The following is a 27,302-nucleotide window of genomic DNA, read 5'->3' as shown; positions in this document are numbered from 1 at the left end:
GAAGCCCTGTGTTGTCATTACATCCTTGTAATTTATTTTTTACTTTGTAGCTTGTACCTCTTAATCCCCTTCCCCTATTTTTGTCCCTCTCCTCTCCATCTCACTTTTATTCTGAAGGCAGAATTCCCGGTTTTGGTATTTTTAAGGTCCGATCTCCCTCCCCTGTGCCTCACTTTCCTTTTGGTAGTATAACAGTACCCATCTCATGGAGTTGTAAAGATTAGTCAAGCACTTATCATAATAAGTGCTCAGGAAATATTAGTTTCCCAACTGTTTCCACTTTTCCTTCCAGGAAGCCTAACCCGTGGCCTTTAGGTTCTGGCGGGCGCAGTACTTTCCCTCCCGCCTGACTTTCCTCCTAAGGGTGAGCGTCCCTCAACTTTCCAGCCAGCTGCCCGTGATAAGAGTCGGTATTTTCCTCTGGGCGATTCACAGTTCTGGAAGGGTTTAATTAGGTACTTCCCTGAACGTGGCTTATTTTGGGCTTTTCGAGTGCTGAGAGTGAGTGGGAGACTATGCTGGGGAATTCGGAACTGGGAAAACAGCAGTCTCACAGGAAACAAAACAAAACAAAAAAACCCGCTCCGACTCTTAACTAGGGGTCAGCGCTGCGGACGTGTCGGCGCCGCTCCCTCTCCCACCGCCAGGCGGCGCGCCAGGATGCCGGAAGTCGATCCCAGAACTGCGCATGCGTCCTTCTTCTCCAGTGCTCTTCCGTTTACTTTCTTTGAGCTTTGTATTGCCGTTTGTCCCATGCGCCTACCCGTACGCATCCGAATCTAGCCCGGGAACTAAAAGTCAGAGGAGCCGGGCTCTGGGAGTCTTCTGATTCCGGACGTCCTCGGGACCGGCAAGATGTGCTCCCTGGGGTTGTTTCCTCCTCCACCGCCTAGGGGACAAATCACCCTATACGAGCACAATAACGAACTGGTGACAGGCAGTAGCTGTGAGAGTCCGCCTCCCGACTTCCGGGGCCAGGTGGTCCGGGCGAGGAGGGAGGGACCTTTAGGCATGGGGGGCGGTGTCGGAGGGTATGTGGGAGCAGAGGCAGCGTGGGGGGTGGGGGGCGCGTCGCGGTCCCCAGACTGGAGGATTGGAAACAACCTCTCCCAGGGTGGAGAAGAAGAGAAGAGATGGAATGTATTTTAGAGCTGGGATTGGAGGATGGGGGATGCTGAGGAGCTGTGGGGCGGGCCTAGCGGGGATGGAGAGAGTAGGGGCGAATCTAGGGGCCGTGACTGTGCAGGAGGACTTCTGAAAAGTTGGAGACAGTATCTGGGACAACTGGGAAGCCCCAACCTGGGGAGTTTTTTCCCCCGAGGTTTTCCTGGCAAGGAAAAGGAAGAGAAATGGAAGTTTATTGAGGGTTTCCTTGGAAGAAAGAGGCTCTGAATCAGGTGTTCTCCACAAATGTTTTAATAATGTGATTTAATAATCACAGCATCCCTATGAAATATTATTCTCGTTTTACCGATAAGGGAGATAAGACTTGTTTCCCCAGTTCCACAAGTGTTTCTTTTGTGGAAATGGGAAACAGGGGTTTCAGTAGAGATCTGGGAAGGAGAACTCACTATCATACCTCTCATTTTTGGTTATAGTGGATCAATCTTCCTGTCCTAAACCTGACTAAGGATCCCTTGAAGACCCCTGGAAGGCTGGACCATGGCACAAGAACTGCCTTCATCCACCACCGGGAGCAAGTGTGGAAGAGATGCGTCAACATTTGGTGAGACTGGGCAAAGGGTCTCCTGGGCCACTGGTCTGCAGATCCTGGATGCCGTGGGGTCACCACCTCTCTGCCCTGGGCTTCCTGGCTCTCTCTAGCTCAGAGCTGTCTGTCATTCAACACATCAAATTATCAGTCCTTTCTGTGGAACTCAAGGCTGTGCAACGGTAGTTCCGTTTCATCTCCAATGACTTGCTTTCCTTTCTGGTTTAATTATGTAAACTTGATCCCTCATGTCACTATCACTTTCTGAGCCTTTACCTGAAGCTCAGAAAGGATAGGTATAAGGTGACAGTGAATAATCTCATACATGGGTCATGCATTTTGTACGTGGATTCAGTTCCTGGCTGTGCCGCTTTTTAGCTGTGTGACCTTGAGCAAGGTACTTAATCATTCTGTCCCTCAATTTCTTCATCTGTAAAATGAAACCTGTCTTACAAGGTTCTAGTGATGATTAAATGAGTAAAACAGATGTTAATCCCTTCAAGAGATAGCCATTATTAGTATTATCCTCTTCATTGTATGTAGGGGTTCAAAGGGTATGTTCATTTGTAATTTCATGAGCTGTTGCCATACAGTCCTCTAAGTTGTACATATTTATAGACCCACCAGCAGTGAGAAACTATGCTCCAAAAAAAACCTAAAAATGAAACAAAGCAAAAAAGTGTATGAGAGTGCCTGTTTTCTGACACTTGTCTAATCAAACTTTGATATTTGATTTTGCATAATAGTTTCATTTGCATGTCTCCTTGAGTGAAGCTAAACATCAGGTTGTGGTCTGAAAACCCATTCAGTCCTGGATTCTTTCTTAATTTCTGCCTCTATCGAGCTGCTGGTTCTCTTCTTGCTGTCGTCTTTTTTTTTTTTAGTATTTATTTGGCTGCTCTGGGTTCTTGTTGTGCAGAATCTTACATCTTCATTGTGGCATTTGAGATCTTTTAGTTGCGCTGCGGGATCTAGTTTCCTGACCAGGGACTGAACTCCGGCCCCCTGCATTGGGAATATGGGGTCTTAGCCACTGTGGATCACCAGGGAAGTTGCTTCCTGCTGTCTTTTATATGAATAGCGTTTTGTTTTTTTTTTTAAGTTCTGTTTATTTATTTTATTTTTGGCTGTGCTGAGTCTTTAGCTGCTATGCGGGGGCTATCTCTAGTTGTGGCAAGCAGGGATTACTCTTTGTTGTGGGGTGCTAGGGCTTCTCATTACAGTGGTTTCTCTTTTTGCAGAGCAATGGCCCTAGGCATTCAGACTTCAGTAGTTGTGGTGCACAGGCTTAGTTGCTCTGCAGTCTTGGGATCTTCCCAGTGCAGGGGTCAGACCTGTGCCCCCACATTGGCAGGTGGATTCTTAACACTAGACCACGGGGGAAGTAATGTCCCTGCTTTTTAATATGCTTTCTAAGTTTGTCATAGCTTTTCTTCCAAGGAGCAAGTGTCTTTTAATTTCATGGCTGCAGTCACCACCTGCAGTGATTTTGGAGCCCCCCAAAATAGTCAGCCACTGTTTCCATTGTTTTCCCATCTGTTTGCCATGAAGTGATGGGACTGAAGGCCCTGATCTTAGTTTTTTGAATGTTGAGTTTTAAGCCAGCTTTTTCACTCTCCTTTTTCACTTTCATCCAGAGGCTCTTTAGTTCTTCGCTTTCTGCCATAAGGATGGTGTCATCTGCATATCTGAGGTTATTGATATTTTTCCTGGCAATCTTGATTCCAGCTTGTGCTTCATCCAGCCCTGCATTTCGCATGATGTATTCTGCATATAACTTAAATAAACAGGGTGACAATATACAGCCTTATTGTACTCCTTTCCCAATTTGGAACTAGTCTGTTGTTCCATGTCCGGTTCTAACTGCTGCTTCTTGACCTGCATACAGATTTCTCAGGAGGCAGGTAAGGTGGTCTGGTAATCCCATCTCTTGAAGAATTTTCCACAGTTTGTTATGATCCACACAATCGAAGGGTTTGCTGCTAAGTCACTTCAGTCTGGCATAGTCAATAAAGCAGAAGTAGATGTTTTTCTGGAACTCTTGCTTTTTCTATGATCCATTGGATGTAGGCAATTTGATCTCTGGTTTCCTCTGCCATTTCTAAATCCAGCTTGAACATCTGGAAGTTCATGGTTCCACGTACTGTTGAAGCCTGACTTGGAGAAGTTTGAGCATCACTTTGCTAGCGTGTGAGATGAGTGCAATTGTGCGGTAGTTTGAGCATTCTTTGGCATTGCCTTTCTTTGGGATTGGAATGAAAACTGACCTTTTCCAGTCCTGTGTCCACTGCTGAGTTTTCCAAATTTGCTGACATTTTGAGTGCAGCACTTTCACAGCATCCTCTTTTAGGCTTTGAAATAGCTTAGCTGGAATTTTATCACCTCCACTAGCTTTATTCGAAGTGATGCTTCCTAAGGCCCACTTGACTTCGAATTCCAGGAAGTCTGGCTCTAGGTGAGTAACATACCATTGTGGTTATGAAGATCTTTTTTGTATAGTTCTGTGTATTCTTGCCACCTCTTCTTAATATCTTCTGCTTCTGTTAGGTCCATGCCATTTCTGTCCTTTATTGAGCCCATCTTTGCATGCAGTGTTCCCCCTTGGTATCTCTAATTTTCTTGAAGAAGAGATCTCTAGTCTTTCCCATTCTGTTGTTTTCCTCTATTTCTTTGTGTTGATCACTGAGGAAGACTTATCTATCCTTGCTGTTCTTTGGAACTCTGCATTCAGATGGGTATGTCTTTCCTTTTCTCCTTTCCCTTTAGCTTTTCTTCTTTTCACAGCTTTTTGTAAGACCTCCTCAGACAGCCATTTTGCCTTTTTGCATTTCTATTTTGGGGGATGGTCTTGATCCCTGCCTCCTGTACAGTGTCACAAACCTCCGTCCATAGTTCTTCAGGCTCTCTGTCTATCAGATCTAATCCCTTGAATCTGTTTCTCACTTCTACTGTATAATTGTAAGGGATTTGATTTAGGTCATTCCTGAATAGTCTAGTGGTTTTTCCTACTTTCTTCAATTTAAGTCTGAATTTTGCAATAAGGAGTTCATGATCTGAGCCACAGGCAGCTCCTGGTCTTGTTTTTGCTGACTGTATAGAGCCTCTCCATATCTGGCTGCAAAGAATATAATTAGTCTGATTTAAGTATTGACCATCTTGTGATGTCCATGTGTAGAGTCTTCTCTTGTGTTGTTAGAAGAGGGTGTTTGCTATGATCAGTGTGTTTTCTTGGCAAAAGTCTATTAGCCTTTCCCCTGCTTCATTGTGTACTCCAAGGCCAAATTTGCCTGTTACTCCAAGTATCATTTGACTTCCTACCTTTGCATTCCAGTCCCCTATAATGAAAAAGACATCTTTTTTGGGTGCTAGTTCTAAAAGGTCTTGTAGGTCTTCACAGAACTGTTCAACTTCAGCTTCTTCAGTATTACTGGTTGGGGCATAGACTTGGATTACTGTGATATTGAATGGTTTGCCTTGGAAACAAAGAGATGATTCTGTCATTTTTGAGACTGCACCCAAGTACTGCATTTTGGACTCTTTTGTTGACTATGAGGGCTACTCCATTTCTTCTAAGGGATTCTTGCCCACAGTAGCAGATATAATGGTCATCTGAATTAAATTCACCCATTCCAGTCCATTTTAGTTCACTGATTCCTAAAATGTCAATGTTCACTTTTGCCATCTCCTGTTTGACCACTTCCAATTCCACTTCCCTGATTCATTGACCTAACATTCCAGGTTCCTATGGAATATTGTTCTTTACAGCATCGGACTTTACTTCCACCACCAGTCACATCCACAACTGGGCATTGTTTTCACTTCGACAGCAGGGAAGCCCTCTGCTATCTTTTAAATGTTGGTCCTGAACTGGACTTGCACCACACCTTGGTGTTCACTTGTCTGTTCAACACCCTCAGTCAGATATTCTATAGGCTTCACACACTCAGCATGTTCACAATCAGTCTGTTTTCCTCTCTATGCCAGTGTCTTCCTTGTGTTTTTTGTCTCAAGGAATGCCCTTCCTAGTCATATAAGAATAAGTGGTTTGAATGTAGGCTTTGGGACAGACAGACAGATTGAATCCTGACTCTGCTTTTTCCTACCTAGTTCACCTTTGATAATCAACCTTTCACACTCCCTGTTCTCTCATCTAAAAATGCAGATGATAACAATCCCTGTTGTATAGGGTTGTGATAATAGCTAAGTTAGATGTTGCTTGTGAAGCTGTAGCCCAGCCCTGGCACAGTGTAATCAGTGTTGGATGCTATAATTATCATCTAGGTGTTTCCCTTGATATTGCTCTTTACCTTACTAATGTTGAATTAGTCCTCCAGTCCTGTCCGTTCTACTTCCTCAAGCTCTCAAACTTGTCCTCTTTTCTCAAACCCCAGTGGTTCAGGCCACTTTGGTGTTTCTTCTAGATTCCTCAAGTAGCTTCTTAATCTATTTCTTTCTCCCATTCTTGTCTCCCTCTAATCTGCAGCCAGACTGATCTTTCTAAAATGCCTGAGTGTCAGTTTATTCCTTAACTGAAACTCCTTCAGTGGCTTTCCATTCATCGTCTTCGGACAAGTCCTGACTCGATCTGCACACAAAGCCCTGACAGACCTCTGAGCCTTAATTGTCTCATTGAGGAAATGGGTAGACTGAAAGGACAGTATAAAGTGTTTGACATATAGTTGCCACTCATTAAATGGAAGTGCTCTTATTTATTTTTTAAATATTTATTTATGTATTACTCACTTGGCTGCATCAGGTCTTCGCTGCAGCATGCAGGATCTTATAGTTGCAACATGTGGGGTCTAGTTCCCTGACCAGGGATGGAACCTGGGCCCCCTGCATCGGGAGTGTGGAGTCTTAGCTACTGAGCCACCAGGGAAGTCCCTGATCTTATTCTGAGTACATGTTTATTGAATGAATGAATGAATGGAGGAACTTAGAGGGGAGACTGAAGGGATCAAAGCTATCTAACTCACAGTTCCCTCTCCTCTTCAGGCGTGATGTAGGCCTTTTCGGGGTGCTGAATGAAATTGCAAATTCAGAGGAGGAGGGTAAGTGTGTTTACCTCCAGCCTTCTCTAGTTTTGTGCTTGCCATCTCCCCTCCATATTCTCCGTAATTCATCCCAATACCTGTTGGCCCAGTGCCTTTCCCTTCAGCCCTGTATTTCTGGCCCAGTTGTGTCCACTGGTGCTATCTTCTCTCACCTCTACCTACCCCTCATGCCGCAGAGTAGGTGTCCAGATCACTTGTTGGGTGGAAGGGCCTGGAGAGTGCTTGCCCTTGCTTAGCCCTTACCTAGGAGGGTGCCCAGTGAGAGCCCTGTGAACGGTTTAATCACGGCTGCTTCCTCAACCCCACAGTGTTTGAGTGGGTGAAGACGGCATCCAGCTGGGCCCTGGCACTCTGTCGATGGGCCTCCTCCCTCCACGGGTCCCTGTTTCCCCATCTGTCTGTAAGTTTGGCTTCTGCCACTGGCCCTCCCTGTTGCTACTCCTTTACTCCTACCATTTTCTGTGCATTAGGTTCAGGCTGTGATGGGAAGATGGCAGAGGGTGGGAATGGTCCAGCTCCCTGTGGGAGCTTTGAGGGGATAAGGTCCCTTTGTCCCAGGGCATCCTCTGTCTGCTTTGTTATTACAGCTTAGGAGCGAAGATCTGATTGCTGAATTTGCTCAAGTCACAAATTGGTGAGTGTACCAGCTCTGGGGCTTTTGTTAGAAGGAAGTCCTGAACCTTGAAACTTCTTTTGGGGAGAGGGAAAACAAGGCAGAGATTCCTCCCACCCCTTCCCTGACTGTTCCCCATGTTCTCGTTCCTTCTACCTCCCAGTAAAGAAAGAGACAGCAAAAAATGGTAAACGGTCTCATGTGGAAGGCAGCCTGAGCTCTGGGCCCAGGTATGGTGAGGTGCAGTTCGGACTCTTCACTCTCACTCCTGCCCCAGGTCCAGCTGCTGCTTGCGGGTCTTTGCATGGCACCCCCACACCAACAAATTTGCCGTGGCTCTGCTGGATGACTCAGTCCGCGTGTATAATGCCAACAGGTGTGTGTGGCATGCTGGGTGGGCTCTGACTCTTTAGTCTCCATCTCTCAGCCCCCTCTTCCTTCTCCAGCTCTGGACTCCCGGGGAGTCCTACAGTTCCTGAGCCCGCTCCGATGGCTCTTTTCAGAACTGTGGTCAGGGAGGCCCCACAGCTGGATGTATCCTCTTTCCAAACCCAGCCTTTATCCTGTCCACTGGAGGGCCTGCTTTCTCTGGATGTCTGTCCTCAGTCGCACTCGGGTCCCCTGCACCTTAGCGTCCCGGATTCACTCTGTCCCCTCCCATTCCACCCCAGCACTATAGTCCCCTCCCTGAAGCACCGGCTGCAGCGCAACGTGGCAGCCCTGGCCTGGAAGCCCCTCAGTGCCTCTGTCTTGGCTGTGGCCTGCCAGAGCTGCATTCTCATCTGGACTCTGGACCCCACGTCCTTGTCTACCCGGTGAGTCCCAGCAGTCTCTTACCTTGGCCCGAGGCCTTGGGGTGGTGAGGAGGTCTGGGAGGAAAAGTTCTTTATCCTCACAGCACTTCCCATGGCTACGGGAGAGCAGACCTAAGGCCAAGGTGGAGGTTCTACCAAGCGGTAATCTAGAGAAAGGGGCAGAATAGGGGCTTCTGGGGGTGTGGGGAGTGTGCACCTGTGGATCATGAAGTGGAAGGAAAGTCTCTCTGGGAGGACTGCCAGATGCAAGTTTAACAGAAGGGAGAAAGGCAGTTAATGTAGATATGGAATTAATATGGATTTGAGCTGAAACCAGTGAAAATGGAAAAAGAATCCCCACAAGAACTAACTAAATATAAAACCAGAAACTGGTTCTTTAAATTTTGAATAAAGATTTTGGCTCGCTTTATTAAGGCAAAAGAGAAAATCAAAGTATACTATTTTCAGAACGGGAAAAGAGAGAACCACGAATATGGAAGAAAATAGAATTATTAGAGAATATTTTATACATTTAGACTAGCACATTTGAAAATCTAAGGAAATGTTTGATTTTCTACCAAATATGTGTTACCAAAGTGGATGAGTTGTACCACTAAAAAAGATGCCAGACTGAGATGATTTTCTGATAGTTTGTCTAATTGTCAGAGAAAAGATAATCTCCATGTTATTGGAACTAACCCAGATCATAGAAAAATTTGGAAAGCCTCCTGATTTGTTTCTTCCTTTTAATAAACTTTATATGGACAAAGTTTTAGATTTTTGGAAAAGCTGCAAAGATAGTACAGAGGCTTTGGCTATACCTTCCCAGCATTTCCCCCATTGTTAATATCTGATATTACCATGTTATATCTGTCAAAACTAAGAACTGACATTTGAACGTTGTTATTAACTAAACTGTAGACTTTGTTTACATTTCACCAGTTTTCCCATTAATGTCCTCTTTCTGTCCCATCCTGATTGTTTATAAAGTTAATGTGACCCTAAAACTGAAACCTGACAATTACTGATTTTAAAATCCTAAATAAAAGACTATCAAAAAGAATCCAAAAGCAAATATTAAAAAAAAATTTTTAACCTAGTGGAATTTTCCAGAAATTAGAAACTATTTACCATTAGGACATATATTAAAATGACTTATTACATTGGCAAATTAAGGGAGAAAAATGTTTGTATTAATAAATGCCCTTGAATAAGCAGACATCCTGCTGAATGCATAAAGTAAATAGGAATACAAAGAGATGACCTAAACATAAAGAGTATATACTCAAAATGAGTGGCTGCCTTATTAAACGGTGAAATAGGAGATACTAAAAGTTTTTCCAGTGATGTCAAGATAAAGACAGAAGTATCATTGCCACCATGTTAATCAACAGTAGTTTTTGATGTTCTTGTGAGTGCAGTAAGACAAGAAAAAGGAATGTGATATAAGTCTTGAGAAAGATAAAATTAATTTTTATTTGGAGATACGATTTTACACCTAGATAAAACAAGAGATTCAACTAAGAAATGTAAGTAGTACCGTAATTGGATCCAGGAAACTGAAAAGGTCATAGCTTTCCTTGTACTAGTAAGAATCAGCTGAGAAATTGTGATGAAAAATATGTTCTATTACAACAGGTCCAATAATTACTATAGGTTACTAGGAATAAATTGTTAAATTTATTTAATGTTAGACATCTGAAGAAAGTGACTGAAGAATATTAAAGGAAGAAAGTGAAGTTGCTCAATCATGTCCAACTCTTTGAGACCACATGAACTATAGCCTACCAGGCTCCTCTGTCCATGGGATTTTCCAGGCAAGAGTACTGGAGTAGATTGCCATGGCCTTCTCCAGGAGATCTTCCTAAGCCAGGAACTGAACCCGGGTCTCCAACATTGTAGGCGGATGCTTTACCGTCTGAGCCACCAGGGAAGTCAATATTAGACAAGAATATTAAACAAAAGCTTAATTAATGGCGGGACATGCTGTATTCCTGGATAGGAAAATTTAATCATAAAGATGTCAAGTTAAGTGTATTTCTGATTAGCATTCTACTGAATTGTTTTTGTGAACTTGACAAAATGCTATTTAGAGTTTTTATGAAAGCATAAATATGGAAGGATAGCCACGAATGTTTGCAAAGGAAGCATATTGAGAGGAGACTTGCCTCTAGGTATTGAAATGTTTCATGAAGTCACAGTAATACAAAGATATTGTCATAAGACAAACAGATCAGTGTATCAGAACAACATTCAGGAACAGATCTAGGAATTTATGGTAATTTAATACATAATGAATTTGGCTTGCATTGCAATAGACAAGTTCAGATTCCTTTTTTTTTTAGTGGTTTTGACAAAATTGGCTATCCATTTAGAAAATGGTAAAGTTCGGCCTTGCTTCACATTTTATATACAAATAAATTCCAAGCTGATAAAAAAAACTAAGTGTAAAAATACATAATTAAAAGGACTAGAAAAATATATAGGATTTTTTTTTTTGCCCATTCAGAATGACAGTATTATTAAAATTTAAATGTTTGATAACATGCATTATTAGCAAGAGTAGGAAAAACAGCATAGTGTGGTACAAACTTTTTTTAAATTATTTTATTTATTTTGGCTGCACTTGGTCTTTGTTGCTGGGTGGGCTTTCTCTGGCTGCATTGAGCAGGGGCTGTTCTCTAGTTGCAGTGTGCGAGCTTCTCATTGCAGTGGCTTCTCTGATTGAGGAGCACAGGCTCTAGGGAACACAGGCTCAGTAGTTCCGGCTCCCAGGGTCTAGAGCTCTGGCTCAGTGGTTATGGTGCACTGGCCTGTGGAATCTTCCTGGACTAGGGATCGAACTGGTGTCCCTTGCATTGTGAAGCAGATTCTTAACCACTGGGTCACCAGGGAAGCCCCACAAACTTTTCAGAAAATAATTTGTTGGAAAAAATTTGTTGGCATATTTATCTTTTGAAAGGTGCAAGTCTTTTTTACCCACAATTCCATTTTAATACTGTATTCTACACAAATAATGAGTACATAAAGATATAAAGAATACTTTTGCAGTACTATTTGTAATTAAAAAATCACCAACAACTGAAATGTCTGTGGAAGCACGACTGAATAAATTATAGTTCATCTATTCAGTGGAATACAGTGAGGCCACCGAAAAGAATGAGATGGATCTCTGTAAACTGATGTATTATAAAATTAAGAGAGTAACTGTAGACTGGTGACCTCATTAGAGCTAAAGGTGGGTGTATAGTTGGGAGGAAAAGGGACAGAGTGGCATTAATTCAGATAGTAGCCTGCGCTTTTTGGGCCAAGTATGTTGCTCTGGAGATTCAGAGCTGACTGACATAGCTGGTGGCCTCAGTTCCCAGCCTAGTTGGGGAGGTTGCCACACGCGCCATCTTTGATGAGCAGAAAATGAGGCAGAGCACCGAGGAGGGAAGGTAACTGTGACAAGGAAACACAGAGAGAGAGGTTTGGGAGCACAGGATGAACTCTGAGGAGTGGCAGATAACTAGAAAGATAAGAGATGGGAACTGTGAGGTGATGTCATGGGTTATCCTGGCCTCCAGGCAGAGCATGTATCTCCCCAGCCCAGCACCACCGAGCTTTACTTGTCACAAGTTCTTGTCTCTTTCGGACCTCCCTGATGGCTCAGTGGTAAAAAATCTGCCTGCCAGTGCAGCAGACACAGGTTCAATACCTGATCCAGGTAGATTCCCACATTCTTCAGAGCAGCTAAGCTTGGGAGCCACAACCATTGAGCCTGTGCTCTAGAGCCCAGAAACCACAACTACTGGCCCACATGCCCTAAAGCCCATGCTCCACACCAAAAGCTCCTCTAATGCAACTAGAGAAAACACCCACATAGCCCCAAGGATCCAGCACAGCCAATAAATAACGGGAATAATGTTCTTGTCTCTTTCAGGTTTACCCCCTTTCACCCTTTCTGGGCCTCCTGGTAGTGACTGCCCTTGCTTCCTTCTTGTTTTCCTTTAACTTCCATTATTCTTATTCCTGCACTCAGAGGGGCCACAGGGATTGGGCAGTTTTAGCAGGCAGAGGCAAGGGAATAGAGTCACAGGGCTTTCTTCTTGTCTTCTGACCTGACACCGTTTCCCTTCTGCAGACCCTCTTCTGGCTGTGCCCAGGTGCTCTCTCACCCTGGGCACACACCCGTTACCAGCTTGGCTTGGGCCCCTAGTGGGGGGCGGCTGCTCTCAGCTTCCCCTGTGGATGCTGCCATCCTGGTGAGTTGGTCCCCACGCCCCTCAGACTTGAGGGAAGAGCTGCCTTTGCCTGGTGGTGGGAAGTACGCTGGGGGAGGCGAGGAACAGTTATCCATTCAGTCTTAAACTTACCCAAGGTGCAGCACCAGCCCTGCTCCTCACCTGTAAAATTCTGCTTGCTGTTTCCTCCTGTTTCAACCCTTTCCCACTTCCTCCCCTCTCTGGTTCTTTGTACCTCAGGGAAGGGGGTCTGTGGGGTGTTGGGGATACTGTCTCCCTGTCTCACTCTCCCCGCCTCTCTCCTAGGTATGGGATGTCTCAACAGAGACCTGTGTTCCCCTTCCCTGGTTTCGGGGAGGTGGGGTTACGAACCTGCTCTGGTCCCCAGATGGCAGCAAAGTCTTGGCTACCACTCCTTCAGCTGTCTTTCGGTGAGTGTGGGGAGAGCCGGAGTGGGCAGGAAGGATGTGGAGAAAGGCACTAGGCTTCCGGAACTTCAGCTGCACAGCCTTCTGTCCCCATCCCCATTCCCCTGAACCTGGGACTGACAGGCAGGGAGGTCTGAGCTGTGACACCTGGAACTCTAAGCTGTGGCCTGCTTCTCTGGCACAGAGTCTGGGAGGCCCAGATGTGGACTTGCGAGCGGTGGCCTACCCTCTCGGGGCGATGCCAGGTAGGAGGGAGTGTGCGGTGCAGGAGCTGGGGAGGAGGTTGGCTCTACTTCCCCAGGCGTGTCCCCCCCACCTCCTCTACTTCCCTTGCTCCTGTGCGTCCTTCCTGTATTCCCATAGACCACCCTTTTCCTGCCCTTTGCTCCCTGACCCCAGACTGGCTGCTGGAGCCCTAGTGGAAACCGCCTGCTGTTCACAGTGTTGGGGGAACCACTTATTTACTCCTTGTTGTTCCCAGAACGGTGTGGTGAGTCAGGGGCAACACTTTTGGATGCACAATAGCTGGGGTAGTCGGAGGGAGGAAAGAGCCATCTGGAATATGCTGCTTTGAAGGAAAAAGGGAAGTAAAGAAGCTCGGAAGACTTGAGAGGCGTTGATGCCTGTGATGGAGAGGAGACGGGGGAGAGGGGCCCTTTTCCTATACTTGAGAGCGCCTGCTCTGATCCACAGGTGAGGGAAAGGGGTATGTTGGAGGCGCCAAGTCTGCCACAATAGTGGCAGATCTGTCTGAGACCACCATACAGACGCCACATGGCGAGGAGAGGTAAGCTGGGTGGGTGAGGAAGGAGCGGTGAGACAAAGCCGGGAGGGACCACACAGAACCCCTCAACCTGCTGTTGTGACTCGTAGACTTGGGGGAGAGGCCCACTCCATGGTCTGGGACCCAAGTGGGGAGCGGCTAGCTGTGCTCATGAAAGGTAAGAGGTGGAGAGGAAGGCCTCTGCTGAGGCTGTACCACCTTCCCATTAATCAAGTGTATCCGTGTCCTGGCAGCAGTTCTGCTGTGCCCCTGCCCTGGGATTCGGCCTGCAGAGTTCCTTCCTGTCCCTCGTCCATCTCTTACAGGCAATCCTCGGGTCCAGAATGGGAAACCAGTCATCCTCCTTTTTCGCACTCGAAACAGCCCTGTGTTTGAGCTACTTCCTTGGTAAGTGCTGGGTCCCTCACTGGCCCTCCCATACCAAACCCACATCCCGCTATACCTGCCTGCTGCCTCCAGCTGCCTGCTCCCCTTCTCTTCTTTGTCTAGTGGCATTATCCAGGGGGAGCTAGGAGCCCAGGCCCAGCTCATTACTTTCCATCCTTCCTTCAACAAAGGAGCTCTGCTCAGCGTGGTGAGTAGGCCAGCTGCTGGGCTACAGGAGTGGGAGGAGCTGAGGGCCACAGCTGCTGGGTGGCTCTGCCGTAAATAGCCCTTCTTGGGCCCAGGCTGACTTTGCTCCCCTCTCTCTGCAGTGCTGGTCCACAGGCCGGATCACCCACATCCCTCTGTACTTCGTCAATGCCCAGTTTCCACGCTTTAGCCCAGTGCTTGGCCGAGCCCAGGAGCCCCCTGCTGGGGGTGGAGGCTCTATTCACGATTTACCCCTGTTTACTGAGACATCCCCAACTTCTGCCCCTTGGGACCCTCTCCCAGGGCCACCCCCTGCTTGGCCCCACTCCCCTCACTCCCACTTTCAGTAATAGTGTCCTTTCTTGTTTTCCACTTATGAGACTCTGTCTTTTCCAGTAAGTTGCACTGGGGTACACTGAAGGAAAAAAAAAGGCATGGACTTTGGGTTTAGATCTTGGCTCTTTCACTTTTTAGTCACTCCTTGTGAATCTGGTCATTATTTACCCTTAAGAACTGGATAGTTTTCAAATGATTTGAAAGCAAAACTGAGAAAATACCTAGCACCAGCTCTGGCACGTAATACATGTTGCACTTTCCCCAAATTTAAGCTCCCAGAATAGTGCAGAGCAGTAATAGAACATTATTTGGTCAGCATGAGATGGGAATTTTATTGGACTAGGGGATTTGGGGCAGGCGTAGGTGCTGGGCGCTGGGCCAAGGTGGCACGGGCCATGCTCAGGGCACCCTCTCGGGTACGGTGCCCCCCAATGAAGCCGCTGGCATGGACAAAGATGCAGCCAGGAATTCCACTTATCTGGTCCAGGGCCTCATCCCGAAGACCCCGCCATGGCTCTAGCAGGGGCAGCCTACGAGTGAGCAGAAAGAGGGAGTTGGTGGGGGCAAATGGAGGTTGTGAGGAACTAGAAGAGGGGGAGCAGAGGCCCAGGTTAGTGGCTGCCTCCTCTGATGGGGGTGAAACATGCCTGAAGGGCTGCAGGGTGGACCCCTAGGCCCTCACCTGCTCTGGAACGAATGGGGCTCCTTAGGCACACACTGTACCCGCCACTGTCCAGCCTGGTCTGTGTAGATAACGAAGGCGATGGTCCCTGCAGGGGACAGCCCCGATTCCAGCTGATAGAGGTGCTCCTTCCAGGGGCAGCCACCCTTTTCCAGTTCTATTATCTCCCCGCTTGGGTCCACCTGCAAAGGAAGTGGAGCCGGGACAGAAGGCTCAGGATAGGAGCACGAGCCCCAGCAGGCTAGCAGCCTGCCAGCACGTGCTCTCCAGGGCCACAGTGCCTCCTCCCAGGCCCGTACCTGGAACCTCTTGGCCAGGGCCTCTTCCACCAGGGCCCGCGCTGGCAGCCAGCTGTTCTGGTAGAAATCTAGTCTCTGCAGGAACTCCTCTCGAACCAGGTCCATTGCACGCTTGAACCCAGCCTGGGAATGAGAACCATGGTGCTGACCCGAACTTCTAACTCTGCTAGGGCTGAAGAGGCCAAGCCCGCTCACTTCCTCCCCTGGTTTTCACACACCTCAGCCTCTTTTCCCCAGGCCCTCCTTACCTCAGTGTCTTGGTTGGGCTGGTTCCAAGTGGGATTAAGCCGAGCAACCCTGGCGCTCAGCGTGGTGGTCAGCAGGTACCGAGGCTCTCCCTTCTCCCACTGGGAAATCCCATTGTCCACTGCATCCACTTCCTCCACGAAGTTTTCATACATCTAAGGCAGCAGTAGAAGAAAGACTCTGGAGGGCACTGACTATTTGCATAAAGCTTTATAGATCTCAACATGTATGCAGATACAGTCTTTAATCTTCACAAGGATCCTGCAAGGATTTCCCAACATTACTTGGACGACCAGAGGGGGAATTGCAGAGTTCAGTAACTTCCTAAAAGGCAGAGAGCATACAGCGCTAGGGCTGAATTCAGATCACCTGATTTCTGATCCAGTGCTCACTAATACAGCTCAAAGCCAAAGCCAGGGCCAGCATGTGTGGGGAGGGGGCTGCTGTGTTCTGAACAAGGAAGGTCTTGAGTTCCATGATGGGCTCTGTGGGGTGGATCCTCATGGCTGAGGGCAGGTAAATGTCCAGGTGGGCTGAGCAGGCTATTCGATGAAACACTTATTGAGCTACAGGAGGGTCTGATCAAGCACACCCATCAAGTGGGAGAAGATGAGTACTAGACATCAAGGGCTGGACTGTGGTCCCGGGGAAGCCCAGGATCTACCAATGGCATCTCCTGAGCCTAAAGAAATGGGAGGATGCCCCAAGAGTCGGGGGCAGAAAAGGACATGGGGTATCAGTATTTAATGCAAAACTGCCTTACAAAATAGGCCTACATTTAGACACATCTGTGGTATGCAGAAAAAGTGCTACTCGGGGAGAGCTGGAAAAGAAACTCCTCTCTGCCCAGCACCAATTGGTCTGAACCCCCAACCCGAGGCTCAGTTAAAACTTGGGTGTAATTTTAATATCCAAAACATACAAACAGCTCAGACTTCCCTGGTGGTCCAATCACTAAGATTCTGTACTTAGAATAGAAAAGGCCCGGGTTCAATCCCTGGTCAGAAAAATAAGATCCTACGTGCCACAGCCGAATAAATAAATAAATGAATATTACAAAAACACAAAACAGCTCATATAACTTAACATCAAAACCTAACAACCCAACTGAAAAATAGGCAGAACTGGATATTTTCCCAAAGATTTACAGATGGCCAAAAGGCCATCAACATTACTGATTATCAGAGAAATGCAAATTAGACCACAATTGAGATATTACATCACACTTGTCAGAATGGCTATCATCAAAAATACCACAAGGAACACATGTTGGTGAGGATGTGGAGCAAAGGGAACCCTTGTACACTGTTGATGGGAATGTAGACTGGTGCAGTCACTGTGGAAAACAGTATGGAAGCTCCTCGAGAAGTTAAAGATAGGACTATCATAGGACCCAGCAATTCTACTCCTGGGTGTTTATCTCAAACAAACAAAAATACTAATTCAAAAACATACATGCACCTCAATGTTCACAGCAGCATTATCTGCAGTAGGCAAGGTGTGAAAGCAACCTAAGCGTCCATCAGCAGATGAGTGGATAAAGAAGATGTGGTGCATAACAGAGTATGACTTAGCCATGAAATGAGAAAAATAATGAAAATTTGCCATTTGCAACAACATGGATGGACTTGTAGGGTATTATGTTTAGTAAAATAAGTCACAGAAAGACAAATACTGTATATCAGTCATATGTGGAATCTAAGAAACTAGTGAATATAACAATAACAAACAGAACAAATTAGTGGCTACCAATGGGAGGAGGGAAGAGAGGAGGAGCAAGATGGGGTTGGGTTGAGAGGTACAAACTACTATGTGTAAAATAAAGCATTTCCCCGGTGATCCAGTGGCTGAGACTCCAACCTCCCAATGCAGGGGGTCTGGGTTTGATTCCTGGTTGGGGAACTAGATCCCACATGCCACAACTAAGACCCAGCACAGCCAAAAAAATTAAACATTAAAAAAGAACATGCTTAAAATAAGCTACAAGAAAATGTTTTATAGCACATGGAATATAGCCAATATTCTATAATAACTGTAAGTGGAGTATAATCTTCAAAAATTGTGAATCACCATGTAGTGCACCAGAAACAAAACCTTGGGTGTAATTTAGTTCAGTTGCTTAGAAACCCCTCAGCAGTAGAAGGGAAGATTGACCCAGGCAGTCTAAAACCTATTCCAGAAGCTCCAATTTAAACAGTCACATTTATTCAACTTTTTTGGATCATACTAATGCTGTGTCACAGAGGAGACAGACAAGCCAAGACAGAGAACTGAACTCAACAGCCCATCTGCAAAAAACAGAGTTGACTGCATCTGAACTTTGACTTGTGAACTTCACAGGAGCCAGGTCAAGTAGCTGACCTCAGAATCATGGATCCAACGTGGATGCCAGGGCCACTAGCCCTTGTTGCTTCCCCAAACACAGGCACCTGAACTGCCTGCAGGGGGGGCGCTGGTGGAACCTGAAGAGGTTTTCATAATCAAACCCTTGCCAGTTTCCCAACTCACTGTGCCTTTGCCGCCCTCCACCTTCAGGGCAGCCAGCACGTTAGTCACATGCTGCCAAACAGGCAGCCTGGTCCACTACCAAGCTGTTGAACAACTGTTTTTTATGTGTGTCAGGGCATGCTTTAAGTTTTCATTACCTCATTCATGTCTCACAACCACCCGAGAATGGAGGCAGGAGAGATTACCCATACCGCTTCGAGAAGATGGGCTTGACTGAGCGAGAGGGTGGTGGGCCAGCACGGGTCAGGAACCCTGCCTGACCTGAGCGTGGTCGTGAGTGTCGCTCTAGCCCACAGGGTGGAGACGCACGTGGGGGGCATCTCTGTCCTTGGGTCCCCACCTTGTCATAGAGGGTGCCCACCATGCAGTCCTCTTCGCTAGCGCCCAGCAACTGGGCCAGCAGCTTGTGCCCGAAGTGCAGATAGATGAGTCCCGCACTGCTCAGCTTGGTCTGCCACGGCTTCCCAGGGGACAGGGAGCTCATGGTCTCTGTGAAAGACCTAAGGAGTACAGGGAGGGGGGGCTAGCGCCAACCGCCCCGGCTCACCCAGTGTGTGCAGGTGCAGGCACAGCGTGGTGGGGAGGCTGGGGAACACTGGGGGGACTGGGACAAAGCCTGGCTGGGGAGGCTTTGGCTTGTCCTCGGGGGTTAACACGGACTTGAGTTTGGAGCCCCCATGCATCCACTGGGCTTCCCTGGTGACTCAGATGTCATTTGACAAGGATTAACTCAGTGCTTACAACATGCCTAGACTTTGTTGTAAACATCAGAGATGAAAAAAACTAAGACTGTTCCTGCCTTCAAGTTTATCTTCCTAAGGCACACGGACAGGGACACATGGACACACATGGCCACACACAGCCCCCCACGCACACTCACATGAGCAACCAAAGCAATGCTCCAGCTGGTTATAAACAAGGAAAGGGCTCAGGAGAGGAAAGCGCGCAGGAGAAGAACCTTCAGGTCATTCTTGGAAGATGAATTAGTGGGTGTGTGCCAGACACATAAAGGGAAGGAGAAAAGGCGTTCCAAGTAGCGGGAACAACGTATAATGCCTAAGAGAAGGGTATCCATGGATCTGCAAGAAAGCAGCTTCGGATGAGGAATGAGAGGCAAAAGATAAAGCAGGAGCTGGACCAGGGAAGGCCTTGAATGCTACACTTCAGAGTTTGAAGTTTATCTGTAGATAAGGAGGAGCCACTGAGAGACTTTAAGCAGGCCGGAGCATGTCAGAAAGTGCGTTGTGCCAGCCAGCATGGAGAAGCGATCCAAGATCACCTGCAATGTGCCGGATGAGTGAGGAAGGCAGGGACTTGAACAGCCTTGGGACAGAGGGCACGGAAATGGTATGATAGCTGTTAGAACAGTGGAAACCACAGCTCTAATTTCTAAATACCAGTCCAGCAGAATCACCAAGGAAGCTCATTTTTTCGTTCTAATGATTTTTATTATTAAATATTCAGTAAACACAAAAATACCTATAAAATACTCATAAGGTATAAAGACTAATAAAAATAATGTCCCAGAAAAGATTCAGGAAGAAGCAAAACTAAATAAATAGTTGATGCAAACAGATAAGACATAAGTGCTAAACTGTACACAAGAGCAAGCAAGGACATGATGAACACAAAATTCAGGATGTTGCTTACTCTTGGGGGATGTGGGGTTGGGATGGGGAAGAGGCACACAGGTACAGGTGCTAAGATAATGATAATGGTCTATTTCTTCAGCTGGGAGATCAGTTCTTGGGTGTTCATTTTATGTTTTATATTCCAGAAATATTAAATATATTGTTTTACATGTCAAAAATGGCACAATTTTTTTTAAAGTATATAAAATTACCAGAAAAAGGAAGCAATCAATTACATCAAGTGCCACAAAGAAGTCAGTTAAGGTGAGAGGGTTAAGGTGACAGGTCAGTCAGTTAACCCTCAACCAGCAACCTGAGTCTGGCATTGAGGTTACTGGTTCCCCTTCCACCAGCATTTCCAGTAGAGAGATTGGAAAAGACCTGGCTGAATGATAGGATGGATAAAAGGAATGAACTGAAAGAAATGTGGAACCAGGGTCAGCTCTTCTTTTGAAGAATGCCTGAGAAGTGAGGGTGAGATTAGGTCGTACACACTGGGAGCATTCCCTCTCCACATCACTAATGAAAAATAATATGTATTCTTAAATAAAAAAAAGAAATATAGGGAGGGAAGGAGAGAGAGAAAGAGAGAAACAGAAAAACCTCCTCATGATACCCCAGAGATAACCACTTTAAACAGCGTGGTGTATGTGAGGGAGGGGGTTATGGGTTTTTTTCAGTCCTTTGTTTTCAAGACGGGATACGTAAACAGAGTTTCTTTCTTCAGGTAAAAAGTAGAAACGCTGGTATACAGAGTCCCAGAGCAGGAAGTGATACATTGGAAAAGGGGCAAACAGAAGGGTTTCCTGAATTGGAAAGAGGGAGTTGATTCAGGAGGGAGAAACTGAGGAAGTACACGCAGGAAAAGCTCAATTTCTTTTGAAAGAAAAGAGACAGGATCACTCACTGAGAAAGTCTGATGAGGTAGGGGCTTGAGGAGAGGGAAAAGGATTGGAGAGGTACTGGGGATTCTGGCCTCTCGGTGGACAAGAACGATTTCCCAGGGGTAGAGTGTCAATGACGTAGAAGACAGCACACACCTGAACTCTCACCACCTGCCACAATCACGTGGGCCCAGCAGCCCGAGGTAGGGCAGCAAGGGCACCTGAATGGATTAATCTCTGCTGGGGTATTCAGTGAGCTAACGATAAGGCTGCTGGGAGAAAAGCCTGGCTGAGCCAAAGAAGGAAGTGAATCGGGAAGGGCCCCAGGGGTGACCAAGGGAGGCCACGGCAGACGCGAGGGCTCAGCGAAGCACAAAGCCCCCTAGCCGGGTGCAGAGCAGGTGGACCACTGGAAGCATGGGAGGCAGCAGTCCCATGGGACGCAAGGGTGAGGCGGCTCCCTTCGCTGACAAGAGCCACGGCAGTGGCCTGGGGCTCCGAGAAAATCAAAGGAATGGTAGTGAGTCCTCACCTCTGGTGATGGTCATATCGGTGTCTCTGAGGGTCGTACTCGCCACCCACGTCTACCACGATGTCACAAGCAGCCAGTTTCTCGGGGTCTCGGGTCCGCACGATCTCTGCATCCTGCAGGGGACACAGGATGTGAGGGGGCTGCCAGGGTCGCACGGGTAGGGGATTAATGTTGGGCTTCCAAGGAGCAGAGGAGGGGAGAGGCGTGCTCGGGCGGGACACCTCTAGGAGGACGCGGTCCACCCCGGGTCAGCTTGCGCGGCCTGTGCCTACCCGGTACTCCGGCAGGAGGCGCAGTAACGCGCACGCCAGCGCCTCATCGCAGTGGAAGGTGCCGTTGTGCGTCCCGATTCGGGGCGGGGCCATGAGGTGGCTGCGGGGTCGTTTGGAAGGTGGGACAGGCTCCAGGCTGAGCTTGAGATGCGGGCTCCGGAGCGGTGGCGGCGGCAACAGCACAGGGAGGAAACCGCGCAGGAAGTGGTGGCCCATGCAGCTTTCTCCACGGAGTCAGTAAGGGCGCCGACCCGGAAGGGGAAGCGCCTGCGCAGCCCCACTTCCGGTTGCCAGCTGTTTCTATGGTAACGGGCCGCGCGGAGAGGGCCTGCCACCCAGCATTGAATTTTTTTTTTTTTTTTTTTTTATTGCTTTTATTTTACCCAGGGCTGGACCACTGGTTTGCTACCTGGTGCCCAAAGCTGCATTAAAAACAATGCTGAAAGATCATACCTTGAAGCTTTTTGATGGCATTTTCCATCTTCTCAAATTTCTATACCACAGTTCACTTATTTTTAATATAAATTTATTTTAATTGGAGGCTAATTACTTTACAATATTGTATTGGTTTTGCCATACATCAACATGAATCTGCCACGGGTGTACACGTGTTTCCCATCCTGAATCCCCCTCCCCATACCATCCCTCTGGGTCATCCCAGTGCACCAGCCCTGAGCATCCTGTATCACCAGCATTGAATTTTGTCTCCAGTTCCTCACAGATTCCCAAGTGAAGCCCCCAAGATGAGCACTGCATCATTCCTGCTTATCAGGCTCCAGGCAGGGGCACACCCTCTTAATACCACCCTCCCACCTCCTCACTAGTCCCTTGCCTAATGCAAGAAAAGACCACCACTCTGCCCAGTTGGCTCATTTATTAGCATTAAACACAGACCCTCTTCTTTCCCCATTCCGGGAAACCACATCCACAAAGTCCCAGGCTCCAGAAGCAGGCACCCTCTGCCCCATTTCTGAAACAAGCTCTCAGGCCTTGGCGGTAGCCTGAGCTGCTCCCAGGGTTGTGAGCTGCTGAATCTTCTGGCTCATCATCTCCATGACAGCTGTGGAATAAAAGAAGAGTCAGACCCTGGGCAGGAGCTAAAGGGGAGAGCCCAGAGTTAAGGAAAATTGACAGGTAGACTACTACAGTTAATTAATTTTCAACACAGAGATTCTCTGTAGAGGGCAAACACAACACCAATTTAGAATCTAAATTGTCAATAATATGAGATGTGAAAGTCGCTCAGTCATGTCTGACTCTTGGAATCCCCATGGACAGGGGATTCTCCAGGCAAGAATACTGGAGTGGGTTGCCATTTCCTTCCTAAAGGGCTCTTCCTAACCCAGGGATCAAACCTAGGTCTCCCGTATTGCAGGTGGATTCTTTACTGTCTGAGCCACCAGGGAAGCTCATATGAGAATACTATGAGAACCACTGGGATATAAAAACGAACAAAATACAGTTTCAAATGAGTCACATATACCCAGAAAATAATAATGTGGAAAAGATGTTTGCTTTTAGAACAGTGGTTCTTAATCCTGACTGTATATCACACAGGGAGCTTTTAAACAAACAAACAAAACACTGTTCTCTGGAATCTCACCCTACTGATTCACAGTTGATCCTTGAACAATACCTGTTTGAACCGTGTGGGTCCACATACATGTTTTTTTCCCCCCAGTACTAAATACTATAGTACGACATGATCTACAATTGGTTGAATCTGCAAACTTGAAACTGAGGATACAGAGGGGCAGACTATAAATTATATGCAGATTTTCTTCCACTTCACCAAGGTTTGGCACCCCTAACTCCCACATTGTTCAAGGGTCAACTGTAGTTGGTTTGGGGTCGCCCAGGTTTTCTTTTTAAACTATCTGGGTGATTCTGCTTTCCGGTAAGTGGCCTGAGGTGACCCCTAAAAATGGTGCGCTATTCACTTGACCCAGAAAACCCCACAAAATCATGCAAATCAAGAGGTTCAAATCTTCATATACACTTTAAGAACACTTGTGAAACTGCCCAGGCCATAAAGGGTATGCATATCCGAAAAGCCACCAAGTATCTGAAGGATGTCACATTAAAGAAGCAGTGTGTGCCATTCCGTCGATACAACGGTGGAGTTGGTAGGTGTGCACAGGCCAAACAGTGGGACTGGACTCAGGGTCGGTGGCCCAAAAAGAGTGCTGAATTTTTACTACACATGCTCAAAAATGCAGAGAGTAATGCTGAACTTAAGGGCTTAGATGTAGATTCTCTGGTCATTGAGCACATCCAAGTGAAGCCCCCAAGATGCGGCGCAGGACTTACAGAGCTCATGGTCGGATCAACCCCTACATGAGCTCTCTCTGCCACATTGAGATGATCCTTACTGAAAAAGAACAGATTGTTCCTAAACCACAAGAGGAAGTTGCACAGAAGAAAAAGATATCCCAGAAGAAACTGAAGAAACAAAAACTTATGGCCTGGGAATAAATGCCGCAAAAAATAAATGCAAATAAAAGTAAAAAAAAAAAAAAAAAAAAAACTATCTGGGTGATTCTAATATGCAGCCAGGGCTACAACTGCTAGTAGTTGGCTAGTTAAAGCTATATTTCTTTGCTGTGTATTCATTTACATGTACCTGCTCCCTCATTCCATCCCCATTAAATAGGAACTCAAACACAAAAACACATGATTTCCTTTCTCTAAATTTCTCAAGCACCAAAGGTAGTGGGTATGTTAGATACAGAAGCTAAGGAGTAATGCATCAAGATACCAAACAAAACCACAGTTTTAATCCAGCAAAGGGGATACTCCCTCCCATGGTTCACACTGCAATCCATGTTATTACGGAGGCAGAAAGGGTCTGAAGAGGTGTCCAAGGCCAAGCTTACCCTGTTTCATGGCGTGCTTCTCCTGCAGAGCTGGCTGGATTTTTTCCATTTGCTTGGTAAGGAAGTCTATCTTCCTCTTGAAGAAGTCCTTGGCATCCTCAGCTGTCTGCAAGGTCAGAGTGAATGAGAGGTAACCCATTCTGCACGCTAGCTCTCCCCCTCAGAGATACATTCTTATGTTCCCTTCTACTTACCTTCTCTACATAGTAGCCAGTTCCCACGTCGATAAGCACATGTTCCACATCATGTAGCTTCCCGGGGACATACATCTGAGAAGCAAGGATTAAGGGAAAACTAGCCCAGTATGAGTCATGATTCCCTGTCAGCTAGTTCAGCTTGACCTACCAACACCCTCCTTTTCTAAAAAGGAGGCAGGAATTCCCTGGAGGTCCAGTCGCTACGAGTCACTGCTTTCACTGCTGGGGCTTGGGTTCAATCCCTGGCAGGGGAACTAAGATCCCACAAGCCATGGGATGGAGTCAAAAAAAAAAAAAAGAAAAATTTAAAAGGAATAAGCTATAAGGCACATCTGAAGGCCTACAAACTCCACATGAGGAGAGACAGGGAAGCTGGTTCCTTATGGAGAAAAATCACATGTGCTGATCTTGTTCTGATCCCGTCTGCCATCCTGCAAGCAGTTCTTACAATTCTTACCATTATTCCTTCCGGAAACACTAGATATTAGAGCAATTAGAATGATAGATAGATCATTAGAATGACAAAACAGGATGATTTTTTTCCTGGTGCTGTTGAGTAATAGAGTGAAAAGCCAGCCTCACTTTCTCTTTAACACTCCCAGACATGAATTAGCTAATTCCTGATAGATTTAACGTTGATTATTTAAATAATCCCTACTACACTGCTATTCCTGTTTCCTTTTCAGCCTGTCCATTCTCAGGTAGTTTATGGGTGCCCTATTGCCATAACTTACTCATTCAAATAAAACATTCAACAGGTAAGACATAATCCAGGTTTCTTAGTAACAACAGTTAGGAATAAGAGCCATAATTAAACTGAAATTGAGGATTAATAAACAGAACCAACCCCTTTGTTTCCAAATCCTCTATTTTTCTATTGCTTATGTTTTCTAAATTACAGTAAAAACGTAAACCACCAGTTCTACCTCCCTACTAGGTTATATCCTCAAAGAGCAAAGGGAAATAATCACACCTCAATTCTAAATGCATACACCTGGGTGCTCACCAAGCATTAATTAGTTGCTGGCCTTAGGTTAGACAGCAGAGCTAAGCTTGTGTTAATAGCAGTCTCAGAACCATCTAGGCACTCTGGAATAATCAAAATCTCCCGCCCTTTTTTGAAAGTTGTTAGGTGTGAGGGAGCAAACAGGGCAGGGAAAAGGCTCCTGCGGAAAGGATACAGAACTCGTCAGGGGGACAAGTAATTCTTTCCCTGTGAAAGCAATTAAGACAAACATGTGGGGAAGGTTGGCAGCTCCAACTTTTCAAGGGAGTTTCAAAGCGGCAAGGCGCCGGAAAACTATACGAAAAGGACGAAAATAGAGGCAACAGGAGCAGAAAAATGTCCTGGACATTTCAACTCTAGATAAGCAACATGCAAAGGGCTCCTTCAGCGGTGTACAATACGTAATGGACTGCTCTCTCGTCTCAGGTAAGAAAACTGGATTAGGAGGCGGGAAGAGAGAAGCCGGCTCGCCGCATCTCCCAGGTTCCCTTCGCACGCCTACCCCGTACCCTCGTTGTTTTTCTTCAGCACGTTCAGACAGTCCTTGGCTTCCACATACTTGGTCTGAACCACCTTGAGCTGGGCAATGGATGTGGACAAGAACTCCACTTCCTACAGAGAACAGGAATGAGGGTCAGGGTGGGGGCTCGCGGGAGAAGCGGGCACTGCCAGAGAAGGGGCGGGTCCTGGGACGGGGTGGGGGTTTCGCCTGGGAAGGGAATTCTCCCCAAGAGGGGAAGAGTGGGGGGCAAGGAGGTACGCGCTGGGGGGGAAGGGAAGTGAGGCGGGAAAGGGGTGCTTTCGGAGCCTATCCCCACCTGGTCCAGTTGGTTCTTGAGCATTTCTAGTTGCGGCAGATTCAGCTCGGTGATGTTAACCGACTGCGCCATGTTGGGAAGGAGGGCTTATGAAGCGGAAACCCTCCGGGAGAGCAACGCTCTAGCCGTCCTCTGCGTATCTCTATGGCTACGCCTGGAGGCCTCGCCGCGCTAGACGTCTCTATGGTCCTTCAAGCCAGAAGAGAAGGAAGCTCGCGGCGGGGCGGAAGGTATGGAATCTTCGGCGTGACTTCCCGTGGAATAGAAAGGGCTGCGGCGTTTTCTTTTCACAAAATATCCCAAGCTTCGCATAATCAAGTTCTAACGAACAGGATTCTTATGCTCAAGAAACTTAATCTTACTCAGGCCTTGGGACTTCCCTGGTGGTCCAGTGGTTAAGAACCCGCCTGCCAATGAAAGGGAAAGGGGTTCCATCCCTGGTGCGGGAAGATCCTACATGCCAAGGATCAACAAAGCCCCTTGTGCAGCAATTGCTGAGCACAGCTCCTGAAGCAGCTATTGAAGCCTGGGCGCCTACAGCCTGTGCTCGGCAACAAGAGAAGCCGCCGAAATAAGTCCACACACCCACTATGAAGTGTAGCCCCTACTCCCTGCCACTAGAGAAAACCCGCGCAACACCATAACCACAGCGGTGGTATAAACCTGGTGACAACAGGCAAGGAAGAAGCTTGGAAAGTTCTAGGAGCAAGGGACAGGGGGGACAGTAGCATTATGAAAGGGATGCTTCGCGCAGATGAAGCCAGAGTCTGGCGGTTGAGAGAACAGGAAGGAGGCACGTTATCACCCACAGTACAGCAGTAGCTTTATTAAT

At 46.9% G+C, this 27,302-nt stretch overlaps 3 protein-coding genes and 1 pseudogene across 4 annotated transcripts; 2 read left to right on the top strand and 2 right to left on the bottom strand.

Moving 5' to 3' along the window:
• The first annotated feature begins 678 nt into the window (after window positions 1-678).
• On the top strand, window positions 679-14,633 carry AAAS (aladin WD repeat nucleoporin). Of its 2 annotated transcripts, XM_040234285.1 has the most exons (17): window positions 714-978; window positions 1,599-1,726; window positions 6,707-6,762; window positions 7,074-7,165; window positions 7,353-7,399; window positions 7,542-7,565; window positions 7,656-7,754; window positions 8,050-8,193; window positions 12,299-12,419; window positions 12,705-12,829; window positions 13,011-13,071; window positions 13,226-13,316; window positions 13,520-13,613; window positions 13,700-13,767; window positions 13,916-13,997; window positions 14,100-14,184; window positions 14,306-14,559. In XM_040234285.1, the coding sequence occupies exons 1-17, from the start codon at window positions 856-858 to the stop codon at window positions 14,531-14,533; spliced, it is 1,668 nt and encodes a 555-aa protein (XP_040090219.1). In that variant the 5' UTR covers window positions 714-855; the 3' UTR covers window positions 14,534-14,559. The 2 variants fall into 2 exon arrangements, with proteins under 2 accessions (XP_040090220.1, XP_040090219.1); XM_040234286.1 differs by lacking the exon at window positions 7,542-7,565 and having other exon boundaries at window positions 679-978; window positions 14,306-14,633.
• Window positions 14,630-21,831, bottom strand: MYG1 (MYG1 exonuclease). Its single transcript, XM_040234333.1, has 7 exons — window positions 21,574-21,831; window positions 21,302-21,414; window positions 18,595-18,754; window positions 15,749-15,901; window positions 15,501-15,623; window positions 15,202-15,383; window positions 14,630-15,049 (listed from the first exon to the last, which is right to left on the bottom strand). Exons 1-7 carry the CDS (start codon window positions 21,787-21,789, stop codon window positions 14,851-14,853), a joined length of 1,146 nt encoding a protein of 381 aa, XP_040090267.1. The 5' UTR covers window positions 21,790-21,831; the 3' UTR covers window positions 14,630-14,850.
• A 599-nt stretch (window positions 21,832-22,430) lies between these two features.
• On the bottom strand, window positions 22,431-26,588 carry PFDN5 (prefoldin subunit 5). The gene is made up of 6 exons (XM_040234390.1): window positions 26,471-26,588; window positions 26,162-26,264; window positions 25,828-25,859; window positions 24,644-24,718; window positions 24,450-24,555; window positions 22,431-22,633 (listed from the first exon to the last, which is right to left on the bottom strand). The coding sequence occupies exons 1-6, from the start codon at window positions 26,540-26,542 to the stop codon at window positions 22,557-22,559; spliced, it is 465 nt and encodes a 154-aa protein (XP_040090324.1). The 5' UTR covers window positions 26,543-26,588; the 3' UTR covers window positions 22,431-22,556.
• LOC120858339 lies at window positions 23,467-24,061 on the top strand (annotated as a pseudogene).
• Window positions 26,589-27,302: the final 714 nt, after the last annotated feature.

Source organism: Oryx dammah, unplaced genomic scaffold (assembly GCF_014754425.2).
Source record: "Oryx dammah isolate SB20612 unplaced genomic scaffold, SCBI_Odam_1.1 HiC_scaffold_29, whole genome shotgun sequence".
Classification (NCBI taxonomy): Eukaryota; Metazoa; Chordata; class Mammalia; order Artiodactyla; family Bovidae; genus Oryx; species Oryx dammah.
Note: the sequence above shows the minus strand (reverse complement) of the source record. Positions and strands in the feature narration are given on the sequence as shown.